Genomic DNA, 19,975 nt, shown 5'->3' on the forward strand with positions numbered 1-19,975 from the left:
GTCCCTTCTGTGTGTTCACCTGATAACCATGCACAACACTTTGTACCACATGAGGCAGATCTTCCAAGTCTCTCCCCACTAGTCCTGGGCACCACTAGAGAGAGGCACTCTGAGGAAACCCACACTCAATCCACACCCTCTTTGAACAGTGTGGGTTTCATTTTCCTTTGTCTCTGTCCCTTGGGTTTCTATAAATATTCAACTCATTGGCCTTTGGAATATTTCACTGGTTTAACCATTCCTAGCAACCCAAAGTTCTGGCAAGTGCTCTCATTTGTCTTCCATCCAACATTAGCCCTGCTTTCCAAGGAAGCTACACTGAAGAAGCTCCCTCATTCCCTGGAGGTTCAGGCTGTGGGTCATGAGGTTCAATGGATTTATCTCCCACTTCCCAAACTGATCCTTCCCACAGAGGCTGCCTAGCAAAGGCCCCTTGGCTTCTGAAACTGGTTTTTAGGTGAAGGACAGTATGCATAACCAACAAGGCTTGTTTAAAGCTCCCTCTTATAGACTCACAGACTTAGAAACATGGTTGCTGGGGGGAAGGGATAGTTAGGAACTTTGGGAAGGTCATGTACACACTGTTATATTTAAAATAGATAACCAACAAAGGCCTGTTGTATAGCACATGGAACTCTGCTCAAAGTTACAGAACATTGTTAATAACATAACTAATAATTACAGAACATATGTTAATAACATAATGAATACCCCAATACAAAATGTTTTTGGTGTTAAAAAATAAATAAAATTAAATAAATAAAATACCTTCTTATAAATATTGAAGGAAAAGCATTTTCCTTCTAACATTTTTTCTTTTCAATCTAAAAGTCACCTCTCCAAATATCAGTCTTAAAATAGCCCTAACCAGACTCCTTGAACAGATACAGCCACTTATCTGTACAGCTGTGACATTTTGACAGATATCAAAATATCAAAATATTTGATCTTCATCCCCAGTTCCTGGCACAGAGCTTCTAAAACCCTGTAACTTCCTGAGTGATAGGGGTGAGAGGAACATCTTTCATTATAATATTTGGTTTGCCACCAGATTCTGGCATGGGTTTCAAAGAGCTTCCAGGTTGGTGAATTCACATTCAGGAAGAATGATGTACCCCACACTCCACAGGAACTCTTGTGCTTGGAAACCTTCCAGATATGCCCTGTGTACCTCTTCATCTAGCTGTTCATTTATATCCTCCTTAATCAAACAGAAATAGTAAGTTTAAAATATTTTTAATAAATAAGATAAATAAAAGCTACTTCTCAAGTCTTTCTGAACTTCACCAAGTTCTTCACATGGTGTTTATTGGTGTTTATTAGTAAAGAGTAATGAAAGGGTCCATCCGTCTCAAGGCAAAGAAGTACTTGGGAACCCCTGATTGGTCCTGCCAGGAGGGAAGGGCTCCCATATTTGGTAAGCAGCAGGAATGCACCTCCCCCTTCAGCTCCTACATAGCTAGGCAGGTCCAGGAGTATGTGCAGAAGGTGCACAAGAGGACAGTGTGCCCGTGGCTCCAGAGGTGCATCAGAGAGATCCTAAGGTATGTGGGGAGCAGAGTTTATGTGTGATAACCATTTCTGTGGCCAGGGCTATTCATTTTTAATACCACTACACACCATGCAGTGATTTCTTGGCTCTCACCTCCTGGGATGAGTCCCAAGTCTGGAGACACTTGAGAGAAGATTCAAACATCACTGGGGTTCCTGTCTATGTTTTGGTGCTATAATAAAATGCTAGCTTAAGGGTTGGCTGGTTAGGATTTTCTTTTGTTTTTAAGCCCTTGCCCCTGAGGACTAATTTATTTCTCAAGGTCTCTATGCTTTTATTTTTTAATTTGATGCACGCATGATTTATGCTATTATTCTTATTTAAGTCTTCTCCTACCAAGGGGTATGGGCTGATGAAATAGGTTTAGAAGATTAATGAATGTTTTCTTCACACTTGGATCTCTTTGGAGAAAGCTTGTCTGAGATCATTGTGATTGGTGGGCAATGATGAGTGGGATGCTGGAAGGCTGGGTGCTCAGGCTGCTGTCTGGCACACTCATGCCCACCCTGGGACAGTGACTAGGTGATGTCTGCATATAAAGAGAGGTCAGCAGAGGCCTCTTTGCAGGAGTTGAGAGAAGCCTGGATGTGCATGCAGTTAGGTTGCATTTTGCCTATTTTTCTGCATAAGAACATGTGTCACACTAGAGTTGAACATTTTGAACAAAGAAGTACTAATCATTTTAAGGAATACTGCAGGGAGGGTATATTAGGGCCTAAGCAAGATAAACTTTTCAACCTCTTTCAGCTCTGGCACTGGTGAACTCAGGAAATCTTCTAGAAGATGGTCTAAGCAGGCTCTTTCATTGTAACTCTCTGTGTATTCCTAATCCACATGGACAAAGGTCCAGGTGCTGAATGCCCTGAATATTTGACCCAAAGAGATGGAGTTCCACAATAGCTATTGTAGTTTCAGGAACCAGTTGTGACTAACTACCAGACTGGGGGTTTTAAGGGGGAGGGATATTTCCTGAGGTCATCGGCAGTCTTTCAGATATCCTGGGGCCAGCCTGGCTCTTGGTGCTTTCCCAAGCCCTCTTATTTCATTTCCTCTGAAATTCTTCACAGGCTCTGCTGTTCACTTAACTGAGGGGCCATCAGAGCTGCTATTCACTTAACCTCACACCCAGTGAATCAAAAGCACCATCCCCTTCAGCAGCTCAAAAGAGTAATAGGACATGGCCCTTGGGTTCCTGGGAAAAGCATCACAGAGCTGGATTCAAATCTGCCCCCCATTCCCTGCTGTTGTGTGGCCTCAGGCAAATTACTTAACTTCTGAAACCCAATACAACTTTTATAAAGTGAAGATAATAACATACCTACCCCATGTGAGAATTAAGTTAGGCAATGTCAGCAGCTGGTGTGGTACATGCAATAAGAAGCTGGTTGAGGGAGGAGGGTGGGACCCCACTCTCCCCAGGATGTGATTAGAAAAGATATCCATGAATAATCAAATTGCCTCTTGCAACTTCTGATCTGTCTGATAAAACCAAGATCACCATCCTGAATGGTGTAATTCCAGGCCAGAGCAAGAAACTTGAGTTTGACTTAACCCTATGCAGACCAAGCCTGGGAAAACAGTTATGTTTCAAGAAAAATGTAAAGGGTGCAAAAATGACTTTCCTGTCAAAGAATCTCCTACACACAGGAGGGGACATGGGAGACTCAGAACTCCAACTGGGGAAGTTAACTGCTCCAACCTTTTCTGTTGCAGATTTTGACACAATGAGGAAACATCTGGGTGGATGCTGGTTGGCCATTGTCTGTGTCCTGCTCTTTAGCCAACTCTCCTCAGTCAAGGCGAGAGGCATAAAACACAGAATCAAGTGGAACCGGAAGGCCTTACCAAGTACCTCCCAGGTCACCGAGGCCCACACTGCAGAAATCCGTCCAGGGGCGTTCATCAAGCAAGGCCGAAAGCTGGATATCAACTTTGGAGTGGAGGGCAATAGGTACTATGAGGCCAACTATTGGCAGTTTCCTGACGGTATCCATTACAACGGCTGCTCCGAGGCCAATGTCACCAAGGAAAAATTTGTCACCAGCTGCATTAATGCCACCCAGGCGGCAAATCAAGAGGAACTGTCCCGTGAGAAACAAGACAACAAGCTTTACCGGAGGGTCCTGTGGCAGCTGATCAGGGAGCTCTGCTCCATCAAGCACTGTGACTTTTGGTTGGAAAGGGGAGCAGGACTTCGGGTCACTCTGGACCAGCCCGTGATGCTCTGCTTGCTGGTTTTCATTTGGTTTATTGTGAAATAAGCTTGCAGGCAGGTTGGCAGCCACAGAGATCAATAGGCAAGCAAACCATAAGCAAGTTATTCCAGTTCTTCTCCTCTAATCCCAAACCCCATGTGTTCTGAAGGTACCAAAGAGCAGTGATTGTTTCTTCAGCGCTTTAAATAGTACTCCCAAGTATTCACTCAGGTGCTTGATTATATTTGTTAAATGTATGAGTATCAATCCTCTCCAGGCTCTACCTAAAGTTGGCTTGTTCATCATTGCATTCTCAACTCTGGTGTAACATCTGGCCCACCATATTATGCAATAAATATTTGGTAAGCAGATAAAAGAATGTGCCAGGGACCATACTAAGCACTTCATAATGCTTCCCAACAACTCTCAGAGGTAGGTGTAATAGGTGTTATTCTCTTGGTATAGATAAGAAAATTGAGGCTCCAAGAAGTAAAATAGTGAAGTAGTTAGAAAGTGTCGGCCATAATCCAACCCTGGCTTATCTAACCCAGATTTCCTGCTCTGTACAGTTCTACTTTTGGAAATACAAAATGACTGATGCTGATGGCCACGTTTTTGAAAACTTATTACATTTAACTTAATTAATAAGTTTAATTAAAGTAAGATATAATAAAGGAATTAAACTAAAATATAAATAAAATCTAGACAAATGTCCATATTGCCTAGTAAGGAAGTATTACCAACTTGATTCCTGGAGTAATCTAGATCTATGGCACAAAGATGTTTTTTCACAAGAAGTATAAGTATTTGCTACTTGCATCTCTGAAGTAGTTAATGTATTTAAGAAACTATTTCTAAATGATAAATTTCCTTTCTAATGTTCCTCCAACCCTGTGTGCATGTTTTTAGGTATACATGCATACAAGCATCTTTAAATATATTCCCTTTATACAGGTGCTCTATACAATCTCTGGTCATTCTTTTACTGCCACTTTGGTGAGGGGCCATCATTTCCATGAACCACTTACAGCTTCAAAAACACAATTCCTCAGTACAAAGGTTAAAAATAAAGTATATCTTTAAGAAGATCAAGTAATGAATTCATACATGCCATAATTAAGAATTATCATTAGTTAAACTACATTTATATTACAAAATATCGATACAGTTTAAATAAAAATAATGAATCTAATACTCTAAAAGATGCCCCCAGAGGCTCTCTGAGGATATGCTCAGAGTACCCACCCCCCACCCTCAGGAGTTGTTGAACCATATTTGGTGATAAAAGTTGCTGAATATTATCAATTGTCTGTATGGGTGAAAAAATGTGCATTGTCAGACCATTTTATCCAAAGTATTTTAAAATGTGAGTGTTGATAATGGTACCTCTTGTTCTGAACCTCCACTGCTAATCAGTGTTCTTCTCAAGGATACAGTTGGAAGGTTTTTACATAGAAAGCCAGTGGAGGGCTTGGGGGCCAGACAGCCCGGGGGAGCACTTTCCCCAGGGTGTGAGGGATGCTGCCACCCTGCCCTGACAGTGCAGGAGTTCCTGAGGAACTCCTCTGTGGCTTTCATGCTCTTGGCACTATGCTCGTCTTCTGCAGTCCTGGTGAGTTCTAGATCAGAAACTAAGACTAAAGTCCAGAACACATACAGGTTATTTCCTACAAGTCAATATTTTAATAATAACAATAGCAATAGTGACAAAGTACTTATAGGCTGATGTTGAAATTTCAAGTCCCAGCTCTCCTGAGTTTAATTATAAGGGCACACACAGCCTTGTAAGTAAAATTACTTCATTTCTTATGTGAAAACACTCAGCCATGATGTAGTACATTTTCTATTATTCCTGTCTTTCCTCATTTCATTAATAGTTCCAGAAACCAGATTTAAGTGGGTGTGGAGTGAATTGGTATATAGTGATTTAAATGCCAAATTTATTATTGGAACTTTAAATTGATTCCATATGTATTTGAACATCCTTGCTCATGTTTATGAATTTTGAGATCCAGTCAAGGCTTTGGGAGTCTAGTTTTTCACTTTAGCAAATGTTGGTCAAGTGCCTACTATGTGTAAGACATTGTGAAGGATTTCTGAATTATTCTTGATGGAGTCATTTTAAAAGTGAATAATTTCACCAACCATTGATTTCTTGTCCCTTCTAAGCATTCATTTTTTAAATATGTTTATTGTAAAAATGACACTAAAATTACAACAGAAATCCAAAACCAAACATTGCCCACAGTTTTAGCATCTGATTGTCAGTGTTCTCATTTTGCCCTATAGCCTCCTAGTCCTTACCATTTGCATATACAAATGTACATATTTGCAATAATAATTTAAGCCACCATTTATATTCTAAATTTTTGCTTAACTTTGTTCTATGCTTTTTTCATTTTTTTATGATTTGGGGGTTCTTGCCTCCCGCTGCCTTCCCCAACCCACTCTCCTTCCTGCCTGAGATGTAGCCTCCCTGCTTTCATTGTGCTCAGATAGAGAGGTTTTTGTTTGATTGCTTTTTAAAAATACTGTAACCATACAACTCACATTTATTCTTCTGCAGTTTGTCTCACTGTGTTATCACCTTCACCCTAGTGCAACAGCCACCTAGTTAGTTAACTTCTCCTTTAGGATGTGGCATGATATTCTATACCGTGGACTAGACCCTGATTGATTTAATCATTTCTTTGTTGATGGACCTTCAGGTTGTTTCCAGTTTTTTTGCCACTGCAAACAATAAACATCAATGTACCGACAACTTTGCGATCTGTTACTTTTATTTCTGTGGAGTAGATTTATACATGCAGCATTTCCAGAACAAAGCTATGTGTAATTTAAATTTTCCTAGACATGACTAGATTATGTTCCTAAATAGCTGGAGCAATTCTCATTCTACCCCCTGCAGTATACTGTGCTAACTTTAAGAGTCTCTATGTCATTTAAGTTACAGCAACTGCCTTTTCTCCAAATCGTGCTTGAGCATCTTTTCTACTTGGCATACAATACACCTAAAGCTTTCCAACTAATTTCTGAGCATAAAGACTATTTGAAAATTATAAAACTGTTAGCAGTTTCCATCCTACTCCTAGTCTGTGGCCAAAAACATCTGGAAAGCCGGAGTGTGTGAGGGCTTCTGCTCAGAGGGCGGTTTGTTTGCACAACTCCATACTCCCTAACTGGCAGAAGAAGCACAGTGTGATGTTTGGTCTTGGCCTTTTTATTGATCTTCAGTAAAATAGGAAATAAAAGTATCTGCATCCCAGCAAGAATGCTCTCCAGGTTGTAAAAATCAAAAGAAGCAGAAGTCAAGCACACAGTGTAAATAGCCCATGCTTCTCCTTTCCTCTGAGCTGTCTGGGTGGACGATCACCATCTTCCTGGAGCCCTCACACCCCACCTGGCTTAGGATATGACTGGCAATGTTGAGAAAGCCCACCCTCTGGTCCTAACGAGGTATGTCCCAGGTAGGGGCCATGAGTTTGTCTTGATTGCCCCTACTCTCTACCTCAAGCTTTGTGATAACAAGTGACTCACTTTGGGAAGTGGACCCCTGGCCTTAACTTTGCACTTTCAGTTTGGTCACATCTTTCATCTCTACCTTTTCTTCATGTACTGTATATGGCTGGACAAGGATGCCCTAAGATATTAATACCCACATGTTGCTATGTGGCACACTCTGGAGTCTGCCAGGGTCTCAACTTGAAATGCTGACAGTGGGGTCCACATGCCTATATGCAGGTAGTGATAACACATGGGCAGACTACATATGCCAGGTGAGTAGTCAAGAAAACTTACACAGATGCAGCATGATGACTTTTCCATTTCCCCAACTGAAAGCTCAGGTGCTGCTCAGTTGAAGAGCAGACCTCTGATAATCCTAGCTCAGGTCATTGGCTGCATGTCCACTTTTTCTGCCCAAAGGTCATGCAGTCAGGCACAGCAGAGGGCTTGTCCTTATCTTATCCTCATTGCCCATAGAAGTCCCTGTTTCAGTTGGGCACCCAGCCTCACAGGTAGAAGAGAAGGGAGCCAAACTCCCATGCTACTGGGAAAAACAGACACCTGCAAAATGTAAATAAGATGCTATATCTTTGACATCTCTTAGCCAATCCCATCAAAAACCTGCTCCAGAAAAATAGACTCAGCTGTTTCCCTTGGCAAATGGGAGCCTTCACCCGGACCCACAAGAGGCCTCAGACTGACCACCCCACTCCCAAAAGGATCTTCCTGGCAGCTGTATCCAGGCCAAAGCTGACCACCCAGAAAAAGGTTATCCTCCAATACCTAAGTGTCCCTGAATCCCCAAGATGCTTCCATCTGTGAATTTCTTATCTTCATTCATCCACTCAACCTCCACCCACCCCTCCCTGATCTTCCCTTGGAATTTCCACGTCTTTTTGTAGGAAAGCATTGCCTTCTTAAACAATACAAATTGTTTTAACTCCAATAAGCTTGGCTTTAAATTGTACAGAGAAGTTGGCATAAGGCCAGAAAGGAACTCGAGGAAGCTGGAAACAAATCAGGATCAGAGGACCTAACACAGCTGGTGTCCCTGAATAAATGGAGGTGTGAGGGTGAAAGATGTGGGGCGGGGGCAGGGGAACTGCTATTAGCTAAAAATTGTCACTTGCCATCTGCCTCTACAAGGATTAACTCTCTAGCCACTACAGTCACTGACCTTCGACACACACTGAAAGGACTTCAGGGCGGAGATCAGGAATGAGGCAATCTATGCTCTGGAGAAACTGGCAGAACAGGCCTTCAGATAGTTAGATATTTTCAAAAGATTTTATGAGCTCCAATTCTTCCATCTCCTCATATCTAGAAAAGCTCTAAAATCACTAAGGGTGACATCTGCTCCTCATGACTAGCAGCAAACTTCTGCCAAGACATGTGCTTGATGGCAGGCATTCACCAGTTCACATGTATACCGACCTCCCCCACTATGTCTTTGGAGCAGTTCCTCAGAGCTCTCTGAGATGCTGTCTTCTGGGCTGTAGTCCTCATTTTGTCCTAAATAAAACTTAACTCACAACTTTCATGTTATACATTTTTTTTCAGTCGACACTATCTGCAGGAAGAATTACCAGCTTAAGGCTCATCAGAGGTGACATCAGCATCCAACAATGCTCTAGGCTCAATAAACAAGGTCCAACACCAAGGAAAGAGATGTTCAAGGACTAAGCAGAAGGAAGGGACCCAGGGAAGGGTCCTGGTTAGGTAGGACCTATAGTTGTGTTCTCCTTGAATACTTGAATTTCTCCTTGAATTTCCAAATCCATAACCAGGTTTCTAATTTTTTTAACTGGCTGTTTTGACTCAAGTTTACTTGCCACTGAAGAACAAAATGATAGCGCTTTATAACATCTGCAGTGCTGTGATTTATTAGAAATATATTGTTAAAAGATAAACTGAAGTATTTTTAAAATTTTGAGTTTATTTGAGCAAAAATCAATTTGAATCAGGCAGTATCCAAGCTAGCAGACAGAAAGGAGCTCCAAAGACCTGTACAAAATGGAAGACTTTTACATTTTTTAATTTTTTAATATATAAAATTTTTGTACAGTGACTTGTTTAGTCGCTAGGTTGTGTCTGACTCTTTGCGACCCTGTGGACTGTAGCCTGTCAGGCTCCTCAGTCCATAGGATTACCCAGGCAAGAATACTGGAGTGGGTTGCCATTTCCTTCTCCATGGAAGACTTCTATAGACAGAAGGAGGTGGAAAAAGGAAGTAACCAGCAAAGAATGGACTGTTTATGGCAAGGTTGCCTTCCTTTAAGGGACAGCAGGGGCCTAACAGGGAGATTATATTACTAGTGCTTACCAGGTAATTCCTGGTGCTCCCCTGATACCTCAGTTGGTAAAGAAACCTCCTGCAATACAGGAGAACCTGGTTCAATTCCTGGGTCAGGAAGATCCGCTGGAGAAGGGATAGGCTACCCACTCCAGTATTCTTGGGCTTCCCTGGTGGCTCAGCTGGTAAAGAATCAACCTGCAATGCAGGAGACCTGGGTTTGATCCCTGGGGTGGGAAGAACCCCTGGAGAAGGAAAAAGCTATCCACTCCAGTATTCTGGCCTGGAGAATTCCATGGACTGTATAGTCCATGGGGTCGCAAAGAGTCAGACATGACTGAGCAAATTTCACTTCACTTCACCAGGTAATTCCAGATTGACTGGCTTAAGATTCCACTCTGGGGAGAGGTTGAAATTGTAATTAATTTAGGTATTAAATCTCAATTTAGTGACATGCGCTTAGTACATTTGGGACCTATTGCCTCTTTTATATCAATATATTTGGTAATTTTCTGGTCATTCAGATGACCAAATATATTTCTCATATATATTTGGTCTTTATCCACGGTTACTCATTCACAGATCCCCAAAACATTGGAACTTCCTAAGTGATGAGAAAAATTTCCAATGGGATTAGAACAATTTTGTCATAATACTTGGTCCTTTCACTTAGTTCCTAAAATCACTTGAGAGCCATAAAGGTGTCTTAATATTAATGACAAGTCCCTTTCCACAACTACTGGATTTATATTAATGTAGTGACTTTTGGAGAGCACCCAAGGATGGGGACTGGTTGCCAGGGGAACAACCATGAATTAAGGTTTGGAGTTTTCAGTCCCAACCCCTAATTCTGGGGAGATGAGGGTGCTAGAGGTTGAATTAATAACCAAATGCCAGTGATTTAATCAACATTTCCTGTGTAATGGATCCTCCATAAAAACCCCAAAGGATGGGTTTGGAGCTTCCCAGTAGTGAGCACGTGGAGATGTAAGGATTGTGATGCACTTAGAGGGGCATGAACACTCCACACCCTTCCCCGTCCCTTATCCTACACATCTTTTCCATCTGGCTGTTTTTGAGTCATATTGTTTTGTAATAAACTGTTAATCTAGCAAGTAAAATGTTTTTCTGAGTTCTGTGAGCCATTTTGTTGTTTTTCAGTTGCTAAGACATGTCTAACTCTTTGCAACCCCATGGACTGCAGCACACCAGGTTTCCCTGTACTTCACTATCTCCTGGAGTTTGTTCGAATTCATGTCCATTGAGTTGGTGATGCTATCTCATCCTCTGCTGCCCATCCTCTTCTGCCCTCAGTCTTTCCCAGCACAGGGTCTTTTCCAATGAGTTGGCTCTTCGCATCAGGTGGCCAAAGTATTGGAGCTTCAGCTTCAGCATCAGTCCTTACAATTAATATTCAGGGTTGATTTCCTTTAGGATTGACTTATTTGATCTCCCTGCTGTCCAAGAGACTCTCAGAGTCTTCTCCAGCACCACAATTCAAAAGCATCAATTCTTCAGCACTCAGCGTTTATGGTCCAACTGTCACATCCATACATAACTACTGGAAAAGCCATAGCTTTGTTGGCAGACCTTTGTTGGCAAAGTGATGTATTTGTTTTTTAATATCATGAGCCACTTAGGTAAATTAATTGAGTTCAAGGAGTAGGTCTTTGGAAACTCAGATCTATTGTTGGTCGGTCAGAAGCACAGATGACATCCTGGACTTAAGACTGGTATCTGAAATGGGGGTGGAGAACAGGCAGTCTTATAGGATGAACCCTTAACCTGTGGGATCTGACACTATATCCAGGTAGATACTGTCAAAATTCAGCTGAATTATGTCCAGAACACCCAGTTGGTGTTGGAGAATTGCTCAGATGTGTGGGGATATCCACCCCATGCCCCAGCACACGTACATTGGATTTTGTTCCAGAACCCTTTTAGCATCTTGTAAAACTCATTTTATCTATACTTCTTTGTGCCTAAACCAAACATCAGCATCACCTCTGCACCCCTGAAGAAAAATAAAATAGAGATGAGCAAGAGGCAAAGAGTCAGTGAGTTTCCCTCAGATTTTGGCCTACATAGCACAGCCAAGGTAGAGAGAGCACCCACCCACCCACACTTAACGGGCTTTTCTGGGCTTATTGTCACAAGAGCAGGTTCTAAAATGTCCCATCTGGAATTTCAAACTTAGTGTGGTCAGTGAACCGCTCCCTCTCAGCTAAGAGACTGACCTGTGCAGATGGAAGTCTCCATAAGTCCAGCTGCCAGACTTTCTCTCAGGACAGGACCTGACCCTGTCTGTGGAGTTCCCACATCTCTATTTCGAGGCCGTTGGCCCTCTGCCTTAGCAGATGGCTTTTACTTAGAATTACAGATAATTTTCCTCTGGGCACTAGCTCAGCTCCTAAATTATATTCACCGTGTTAGCTAATGTCCTTTCATCGGGCATTTGTTATCAAACATTTGTTGAGTTATTATTATGTGTCGGTTCGGTCTACTCTGTGCTGGAGCTATAATGGTAAGCAAGTAAGGCAATATCCCTGCTCTTGGGTCTTTACTTTCTGGTGGCACAAGCACATACACATATAACCACAGATAAACTGCTAGGCCAGCTCTCTGGGAGTTGAGGGAGCCCTGGTTTGTACCATTTACCAATACTGACCTGGTGTTCTGTGCCCAGGTCTTAATTTATGAAGATGACTGAGTGACAACAGCAAGACTTCAATGTCATGGATCACAGTTTCCCTAGAAATGAGAGACGCACCTTGCCAGCACCAAAGGGTCACAGAACGAACACCAGACTGGTTAGGAAGCAGAAGCAAAAGCAAAAGGAGAACCCAAGTCAGAAACTTGGATTGGGGTTTCCTTAGGAAGGGCAAAGCAGAATACGGTAAGCAGTTTAGGATTGGCTGGCCTGAATGATTTCAGCGGACCTTGGGCTTATATTGTTGCTCTCTAGTTTTCTGGCTCCCAACTCTTTAAAGCAGGAATGCACGGGTCTGATAGAGAGCAGGCTCCACTTCTCTCAGCTAAACTTTTACTATCTTTAAAAATTGGCTGGTCCTGAGAGGGCAGTCTTTCCCCAGCCAGAAAAGTATTTTTAGGATATCAAAACAACAAAATATGCAGAATTTTTCAAAAACGTGATTAGTATACCTGGCTAGTCTCAAATTAGCAGCTGACTGTGGAGGAAGAAGAGATGTGCATAGTCATTTGTGACTGGTTCCAGGACAACTAATTTAAATTTATAAACTTTACACATATTAATTCATTCCATAGGCAATTTTGTAGCCCTGTCAAGTCAGAGATGAAGTCATTTCAAGTTGAGGGCTATCAATGATTGAAGACTGCCTTCTAGATCTCTCTCCTCACATGCAGATGGACACCCAGTGGTACGTGGGCTTGGGAAGTGCAAGTCCAGAGCAGAAGAGAGATGTCGTCTGGGCCTCCACTGGAGTTTAGGATCAGTTAGCAATAAATCTTTACTGACTCTCTATCACATGCCTGACCATACCCAGGGCTCTGCAGATACCACAGTGAAAGAATTGACACTGCTGCCTTCCAGGTCTCAGTCTGTTGAGGAAATGGATAATGACTGAGCAATATGGGAAAGTTCTGTCTACCCATGGGCACTAGCAAGAAAGGTTTCCAGAGAGGGCCAGTCTGAAAAGATGAATGGGTATACCTAGGTGAAGAAGATAGGGAAGTGCAGTATTATTGCAAAAAACAAAATCAAAACCACCAAGGTACATTCAAGGAGTTGCAAAGTTGTTCAGTTCAATAGAGATGTGGAGGCATGTGGTGAAGAGTGATGCCATAAGGCTAGAAAATGAGAAGGGCAAGACTGACAATGTTCCTTCATTCTGTTGGTTCTACAGGGCAGCACTTTCTTAAGCTTTACTGGGAATTTTTGTAAAATGCAGGCTCTGCTCCAGTAGGTTTGGGTGGGTGGGCTCGAAATTCTGCAGCTCTAGCAGATCCCAGGGATGCAACACCACTGTTCCATGGACTATGCTTTGAGAAGAGTGTAGGTAAGGGCAAGCAGTGAAGAGTATTAGGAATACTGTATCAAGCTTGAATACTACCTCAGGCTTCCATTTAGAAATATGACTCTAGTTGCTGGGCAGGGAATGGGCTGCAGGCAACCAGAACTGCAAAAGCAAAAAGATTAAGTCTGGCACATGGTGAGTCTGAGGTGTTCCACCTTGAACCTGTCTGTCCTCCCCGTCTGATTCCCTTGTCCTCACCACCTGCCTTACCTCCCACCTGTTTCTCCTCCCAGAGGAAATGCTGGAACCCCCCCCAGAAATGTTCTCGCTCTAGTACATCTTCTTAGGTGTCTGGATACCAGTCTAAACAAGATTCAGGCAAATTTATGCCTTCTGTCATTCAGTCTTATTATACTACAGAGTCATTTCATTTAGGGGTAGAACTTATTTCACTAGTTTTAAAAATAGCTATCCCCAGAGGGTGGTCATTTATTCTTTCTAATTAAACTTTACTGAATTCTATGGGGGAAACCTGTGCTATAATGAGATTCCCCAAGATACATTGCTTTGAAATGTTCACAGTCACAGTGATGGGGAAACATCATAGGCTCAAAGGGGCTCGGGAGGCTGCTATGGAGGCTTAAAGTAGAGCAGATTAGCTGCTCCTGCGGAGATTAGAGACGAGATTTAGGTACAGGTCATCAGAAAGTAAGACAATGCAGCACAGAGGGTGCTCCTATTAAGAAGAAATAGCATGCTGCAGTGACTTAAAGGGCTAGAAGGTGGTGACAAGGGCACCACAGACAGCTTGGTATAACTCTAAAATGGACTGTGACTAGGGGAGTGGCTAGAAATGAAAGAGGATGATCACTAGAAAACAGGACATAACAACCTTATGTGCAGACCGAAAGGAGAGCAGCTAAGCTGCCAGACAATTGGACTCTACCCACTGGCCAATCTGTTAGGAAACAAACATTTACTGAGCTACTCCTGTGTGCTTGGCCTTGGGGATACAGTGATAGAGACCACAGTTAGTTTAGAATAGGTCGATATTGGAGACAGATTTAAACAATGAATATGGCTAATCAATTTCACATGAGTAAAGGGGAACTGGGTATTAAAATTGAGGGTTAATATTTGTGCTGAGAGCTGAAGGATTTTTTTTTTTAATATATTTTTATTCATTTATTTGGCTATGTCAGGTCTTCATTGTGGCACACGGGATTTTTTTAGTTGCGGCACTCAAACTGTTAGCTGTAGCATGAGGAATCTAGTTCCCTGACCAGGGATCAAACTTGTGCCCCCCTGGCATTGGGAGTGCAGAGTCCTAGCCACTGGGCTACCAGGGAAGTTCTGAGACCTAAGATTAAGTGGGAGTACATTCGTGCTAAATTGCTTCAGTTGTGTCTGATTTTTTGTGACCCTATGAACTGCAGCTTGCCAGGCTTCTCTGCCCATGAAGTTCACCAGGCAAGAATACTAGAGTGGGTTGACTTACCCTCCTCCAGGGGATCTTCCTAACACAGAGATTGAATCTGCTTCTCTTACATCTCCTGCACTGGCATGTGGGTTCTTTACCACTAGCACCACCTGGGAGGCACATCAAAACCCATTCCTAGCTTTCTTACCCTGCTGCTGAGAGTGAAAAATTGTTCAATCACTTTTATAAACTGTTGGGCAGTTTCTAATAGTTCAACATATTGACCCAGCAATTCCACTCCTAGGTATATATATATATATATACAAGAGAAATGAAAACATATGTCCTCAAAAAAAACTTGCATGTTTTAAATGTCGATAGCAGCTCTCTTCAGAATAGCCCATAGCCCAAACCTGGAGGAAACTTAAATGTCCATCAACAAGTGAGTGGACAATCACATAAAAACTAGGGCAAATGTCTGAGGGGGAAGATACTCTTGTTTAGCAAAAGAATATACATCTACCTAAGCACTGAAAAATATAAGAATAGCTTCAACTTCTAATTATGGAGATCTTTCAGGAAAAAGGTGATTTATCACCTCATCTTGAGTGGGTGTTAAAGGTAATGAAGACACAGCTATTAGTTCCAGAGTCTACTGTCTCATTTGGCCCAAATTTGCACTTGGAGGTGGGGAATGAGATGTGCAATAGACTGAATGCGTGTGTCTCCCCAAACTTCATATGTCAAAATCCTACCCTCCCTAATGCGATAATATTAGGAAGTGGAGCCTTGGAGAGATGATTGGGTTATAAAGGCTTCACCCTAACAAAGGAGTGAGTGAGTGAGTAAGTGAAAGTCTCTCAGTCATGTCCAACTCTTGCAACCCCATGGACTTATACAGTCCATGGAATTCTCCAGGCCAGAATACTGGAGTGGGTAACCTTTCCCTTCTCCAGGGGATCTTCCCAACCCAGGGATCAAACCCAGGTCTCCCAGGTGGATTCTTTACCAACTGAACTATCAGGGAAGGGAGGGAAGGGAGTGGAAGGGAGAGGGCTTCCCTTACAAAGGAGGCCCCTGAGAACTCCTTCCTTCCTCCTCTGTGTGAGGATACAGAAGGAAGACAGCTGCCTAAAAACCAGGAATTGTCTCTGACACCAGCAGACACCAAATCTCCCAATGCCTCTATCCTGGGTTTCTCAGACTCTAGAACTCTGAGAAGTAAAGTTGTGTTGTTTATAAACCACCTAGTCTATGGTACTTTGTTTTAGCTGCACAAATTAAGACAAGAAGCAATAGGATCTCTGGGCGTGTGTGAGAGTGTTGGTCTGCTGGGCAATTCCTACATATGCCAGCAAAGATTCTCTGTTTATGGCCTCAGGTTCCTGGATTGGGGGTGCTTATCCTGATGGCTTCCAACATGAGATCATCCATGTGTACATGGCCCTACCTCAAGCATGGAATTCTCCCTGGTTGCACTACCCCATTTATGTCTATCACTTCAAAACTAGCAACAGTGTGAATCCACAAAGATTTCCTGTATCCCACTGAAATGTCTTTAACACATCTCTACAGATCAGACCTCACTATCTTATTTTACTGACATTGCCTTCTTCTTCCACGTATTCCCAAGTCAAATATGGATTCCTCAGAGTTAACAGTTGAAGTTTCTGCTTCTTTTGTATCCCACACAGCACCTAGCACAGAACTGAGTGCATCAGTTGAATGAGTGAATGAATGAATGATTCTGTCTTGCCCCTGGAAACCCAGTTTCCTACTTCCTACTATTCCCACACCCGCTTAGGAGATTCTATCATATTTTAAAAGAACTCTGTATATCTCTGTCAGTGTCATAGCAACAATATATGTAAGTGGCTCAAAGATACATGGGATGAATTTCTTTGCTTTCCCACTCACACAAAAGTTCAGGTACTCAAGAGTTTACCTGCACCACACACACACACAAAAGAGACAAAGTAAAAAATTGTTGAAAAAAGATATGGCAGGTTTTTAAGAACATTCTTCAAGTGTATCAGAAACAATCCATGTTGTTAACACTTCAGATTCCTCAAGGAAAGCAGAATGAAGTGATATCTACAATCTATTTTGGATCTACCATTCTTTGTTTTTAAAGGTCTTTCAAATCTATTCCAATCCCTTTAAGAGCATTCTGCCTTGCACAGAAGAAGGTCATGGTACCTCAACAAAGTGCACAAGGTCCTTCACAACATGGTCCTTTTTTGTTCTCTAAGCTCACCTTCCGTAACCCATGCTTTACAACACAACCATATTGCCCAGCTCTCTCAAGCCCTCTATTACCCTCTGCAAAAATCCTACTCACATCTCAGAACCACCTCAGATAAGACCTGTCTTAAGATTCTGGGTAAGATAACCAATCTCCTTGCAGTTTTGTGGTATAATTATTTATTGACATGTGTATCTCTAATAGCAGACTGTGAGTGTCTCCAAATCCAATGATAAGTTTTGATCACCTTGCATTCCTCTACACAGCTGCTGACCCAGTCTTGTCAGATATCTGCAGGGACTAGAACCCTCACAGTGGTGTCCTAAATGCCTCTCTACATGTCTGTCTCAGGAATTTCACCTCCCCTGAATCTCTTTCCTTCCACCATCCCTTTGTCTTGAAAGCACCAGAATTTTTGTTGTTGTTTAGTCACTCAGTTGTGTCTGACTCTTTGTGACCCCATGAACTGCAGGAAGCCATGCTTCCTATCCTTCTCTATCTCCTGGAGTTTGCGCAAGGTCATGTCCATTGAGTCGCTGATGCCATCCAACCATTTCATTGTCTATCATCCTGTTCTGCTCCTGCCTTCAATCTTTCCCAGCATCAAGGTCTTTTCCAGTAAGTCGGCTGTTCACATCAGGTGGCCAAAGTATTGGAGTTTCAGCTTCAGTATCAGTCCTTCCAATGAACATTCAGGACTGATTTCCTTTAGTATTGACTGATTTGATCTCCTTGTTGTCCAAGGGACTCTCAAGAGTCTTCTCCAGCACCAGAATTTGAAAGCATCAATTCTTCAGTGCTCAGCCTTCTTTATGGTCCAACTCTCACATACATACCTGATTACTGGAAAAACCATAGCTTTGACTATATAGACCTTTGATGGCAATTGATGTCTCTGCTTTTTAATAGTCTGTCTAGGTCTGTCATAGCTTTCCTTCCAAGGAGCAAGTGCCTTTTAATTTCATGGCTGCAGTCACCATCTGCAGTGATTTTGGAGCCCAAGAAAATAAAGTCTGTCAGTGTTGCCATTTTCTCCCCACCTATTTGCCATGAAGTGATTGGATCAGATTCTATGATCTTAGTTTTTTGAATATTGAGTTTTAAACCAGCTTTTTCACTCTCCTCTTTCACCTTCATCAAGAGATTCTTTAGTTCCTCTACACTTTCTGCCTTTAGGGTGGTATTATCTGCATAACTGAGGTTATCGATATTTCTCCCAGAAATCTTGGTTCCAGCTTGTGATTCATCAAGCCCAGCATTTTGCATCATCTACTCTGCATAGAAGTTGAATAAGCAGGTTGACAATACACAGCCTTGACATACTCCTTTCCCAAATTTGATCCAGTCCATTGTTCCATGTCTGGTTCTAACTATTGCTTCTTTACCTGCATACAGGATTCTCAGGAGGCAGGTAAGGTAGTCTGATATTCCCACCACTTTAAGAATTTTCCGTAGTTTCTTGTGATCCACACAGTCAAAGGCTTTAGTGTAGTCAGTGAAGCAGAAGTAGATGTTTCTATGGGATTCCCTTGCTTTCTCAACAGTCCAACAGATGTTGGCAATTTGACCTCTGGTTCCTCTGCCTTTTCTAAATCCAGCATGTACATCTGGAAGTTCTCGGTTCATGTACTGTTGAAACCTAGCTTGATGGATTTTGAGAATTACCTTGCTAGCGAGTGAAATGAGAGCAGTTGTGTTGCAGTTGGAACCTTTGTTTGCATCGTCCTTCTTTGGGATTGGAATGAAAACTGACCATTTCCAGTCCTATGGCCACTGCTGAGTTTTCCAAGTTTGCAGGCATATTGAGTGCAGCACTTTCACAGCATCATCTTTTAGGATTTGAAAAAACCCAGCTGGAAGTCCATCACCTCCACCTCCTTAGTGATGCTTCCTAAAGCCCACTGTACTTCACATGCCAGAATGTCTGGCTCTAGGTGACTGACAACACTATCATGGCTATCCAGGTCATTAAAACCTTTTTTGTACAGTTCTTCCATGTATTCGTGCCACCTCTTCTTAATATCTTCTGCTTCTGTTAGGTCCTTACCATTTCTGTCCCTTATTGTGCCCATCTTTGCATGATATGCTCCCTTGTATCTCTAATTTTCTTCAAGAGATCTCTAGTCTTTCCCATTCTATTGTTTTCCTCTATTTCTTTGCAGTGTTCACTAATGAAGGCTTTCTTATCTCTCCTTTCTATTCTTTGGAATTCTGCATTCAGTTCTCCTTCCTCCTATGACTTTCACTTCTCTCCTTTTCTCAGCTATTTGTAAGGCCTCCTCCAACAACTATTTTGCCTTGTTTCATTTCTTTTTCTTAGGGGTGGTTTTGGTCACCACCTCCTGTATAATGTTACGAACCTCCATCCATAGTTCTTCAGGCACTCTGGCTATCATATCTAATCCATTGACTCTATTTGTCACTTCTACTATATAATCATAAGGGATTTAATTTAGATAATATCTGAATGGCCTAATGGTTTTCCCTACTTTCTTCAATTTAAGTCTGAATTTTGCAATAAGGAGCTGATGATCTGAACCACAGTCAGCTCCCTGTCTTGTTTATGCTGACTGTATATAGAGCTTCTCCATCTTTGGCTGCAAAGAATATCATCAATCTGATTTCAGTATTGACCATCTGGTGATGTCCATGTGTCTCTTGCATTGTTGGAAAAGGGTGTTTGTTATGACTAGTGCCTTCTCTTAGCAAAACTCTGTTAGCCTTTGCCCTGGTTCATTTTGTACTCCAAGGCCAAACTTGCCTGTTATTCC

At 42.2% G+C, this 19,975-nt stretch overlaps 1 protein-coding gene across 1 annotated transcript; it reads left to right on the forward strand.

Moving 5' to 3' along the window:
- Positions 1–1,455: 1,455 nt before the first annotated feature.
- PRND (prion like protein doppel) lies at positions 1,456–6,508 on the forward strand. The gene is made up of 2 exons (XM_043480037.1): positions 1,456–1,544; positions 3,266–6,508. The coding sequence occupies exon 2, from the start codon at positions 3,277–3,279 to the stop codon at positions 3,811–3,813; it is 537 nt and encodes a 178-aa protein (XP_043335972.1). The 5' UTR covers positions 1,456–1,544; positions 3,266–3,276; the 3' UTR covers positions 3,814–6,508.
- Positions 6,509–19,975: the final 13,467 nt, after the last annotated feature.

Source organism: Cervus canadensis, chromosome 10 (genome assembly GCF_019320065.1).
Source record: "Cervus canadensis isolate Bull #8, Minnesota chromosome 10, ASM1932006v1, whole genome shotgun sequence".
Lineage (NCBI taxonomy): Eukaryota > Metazoa > Chordata > Mammalia > Artiodactyla > Cervidae > Cervus > Cervus canadensis.

Coding starts and splice junctions, on each gene's coding strand:
- PRND (XM_043480037.1), top strand. CDS start 3,277: ATGAGGAAACATCTGGGTGGATGCTGGTTGGCCATTGTCTGTGTCCTG.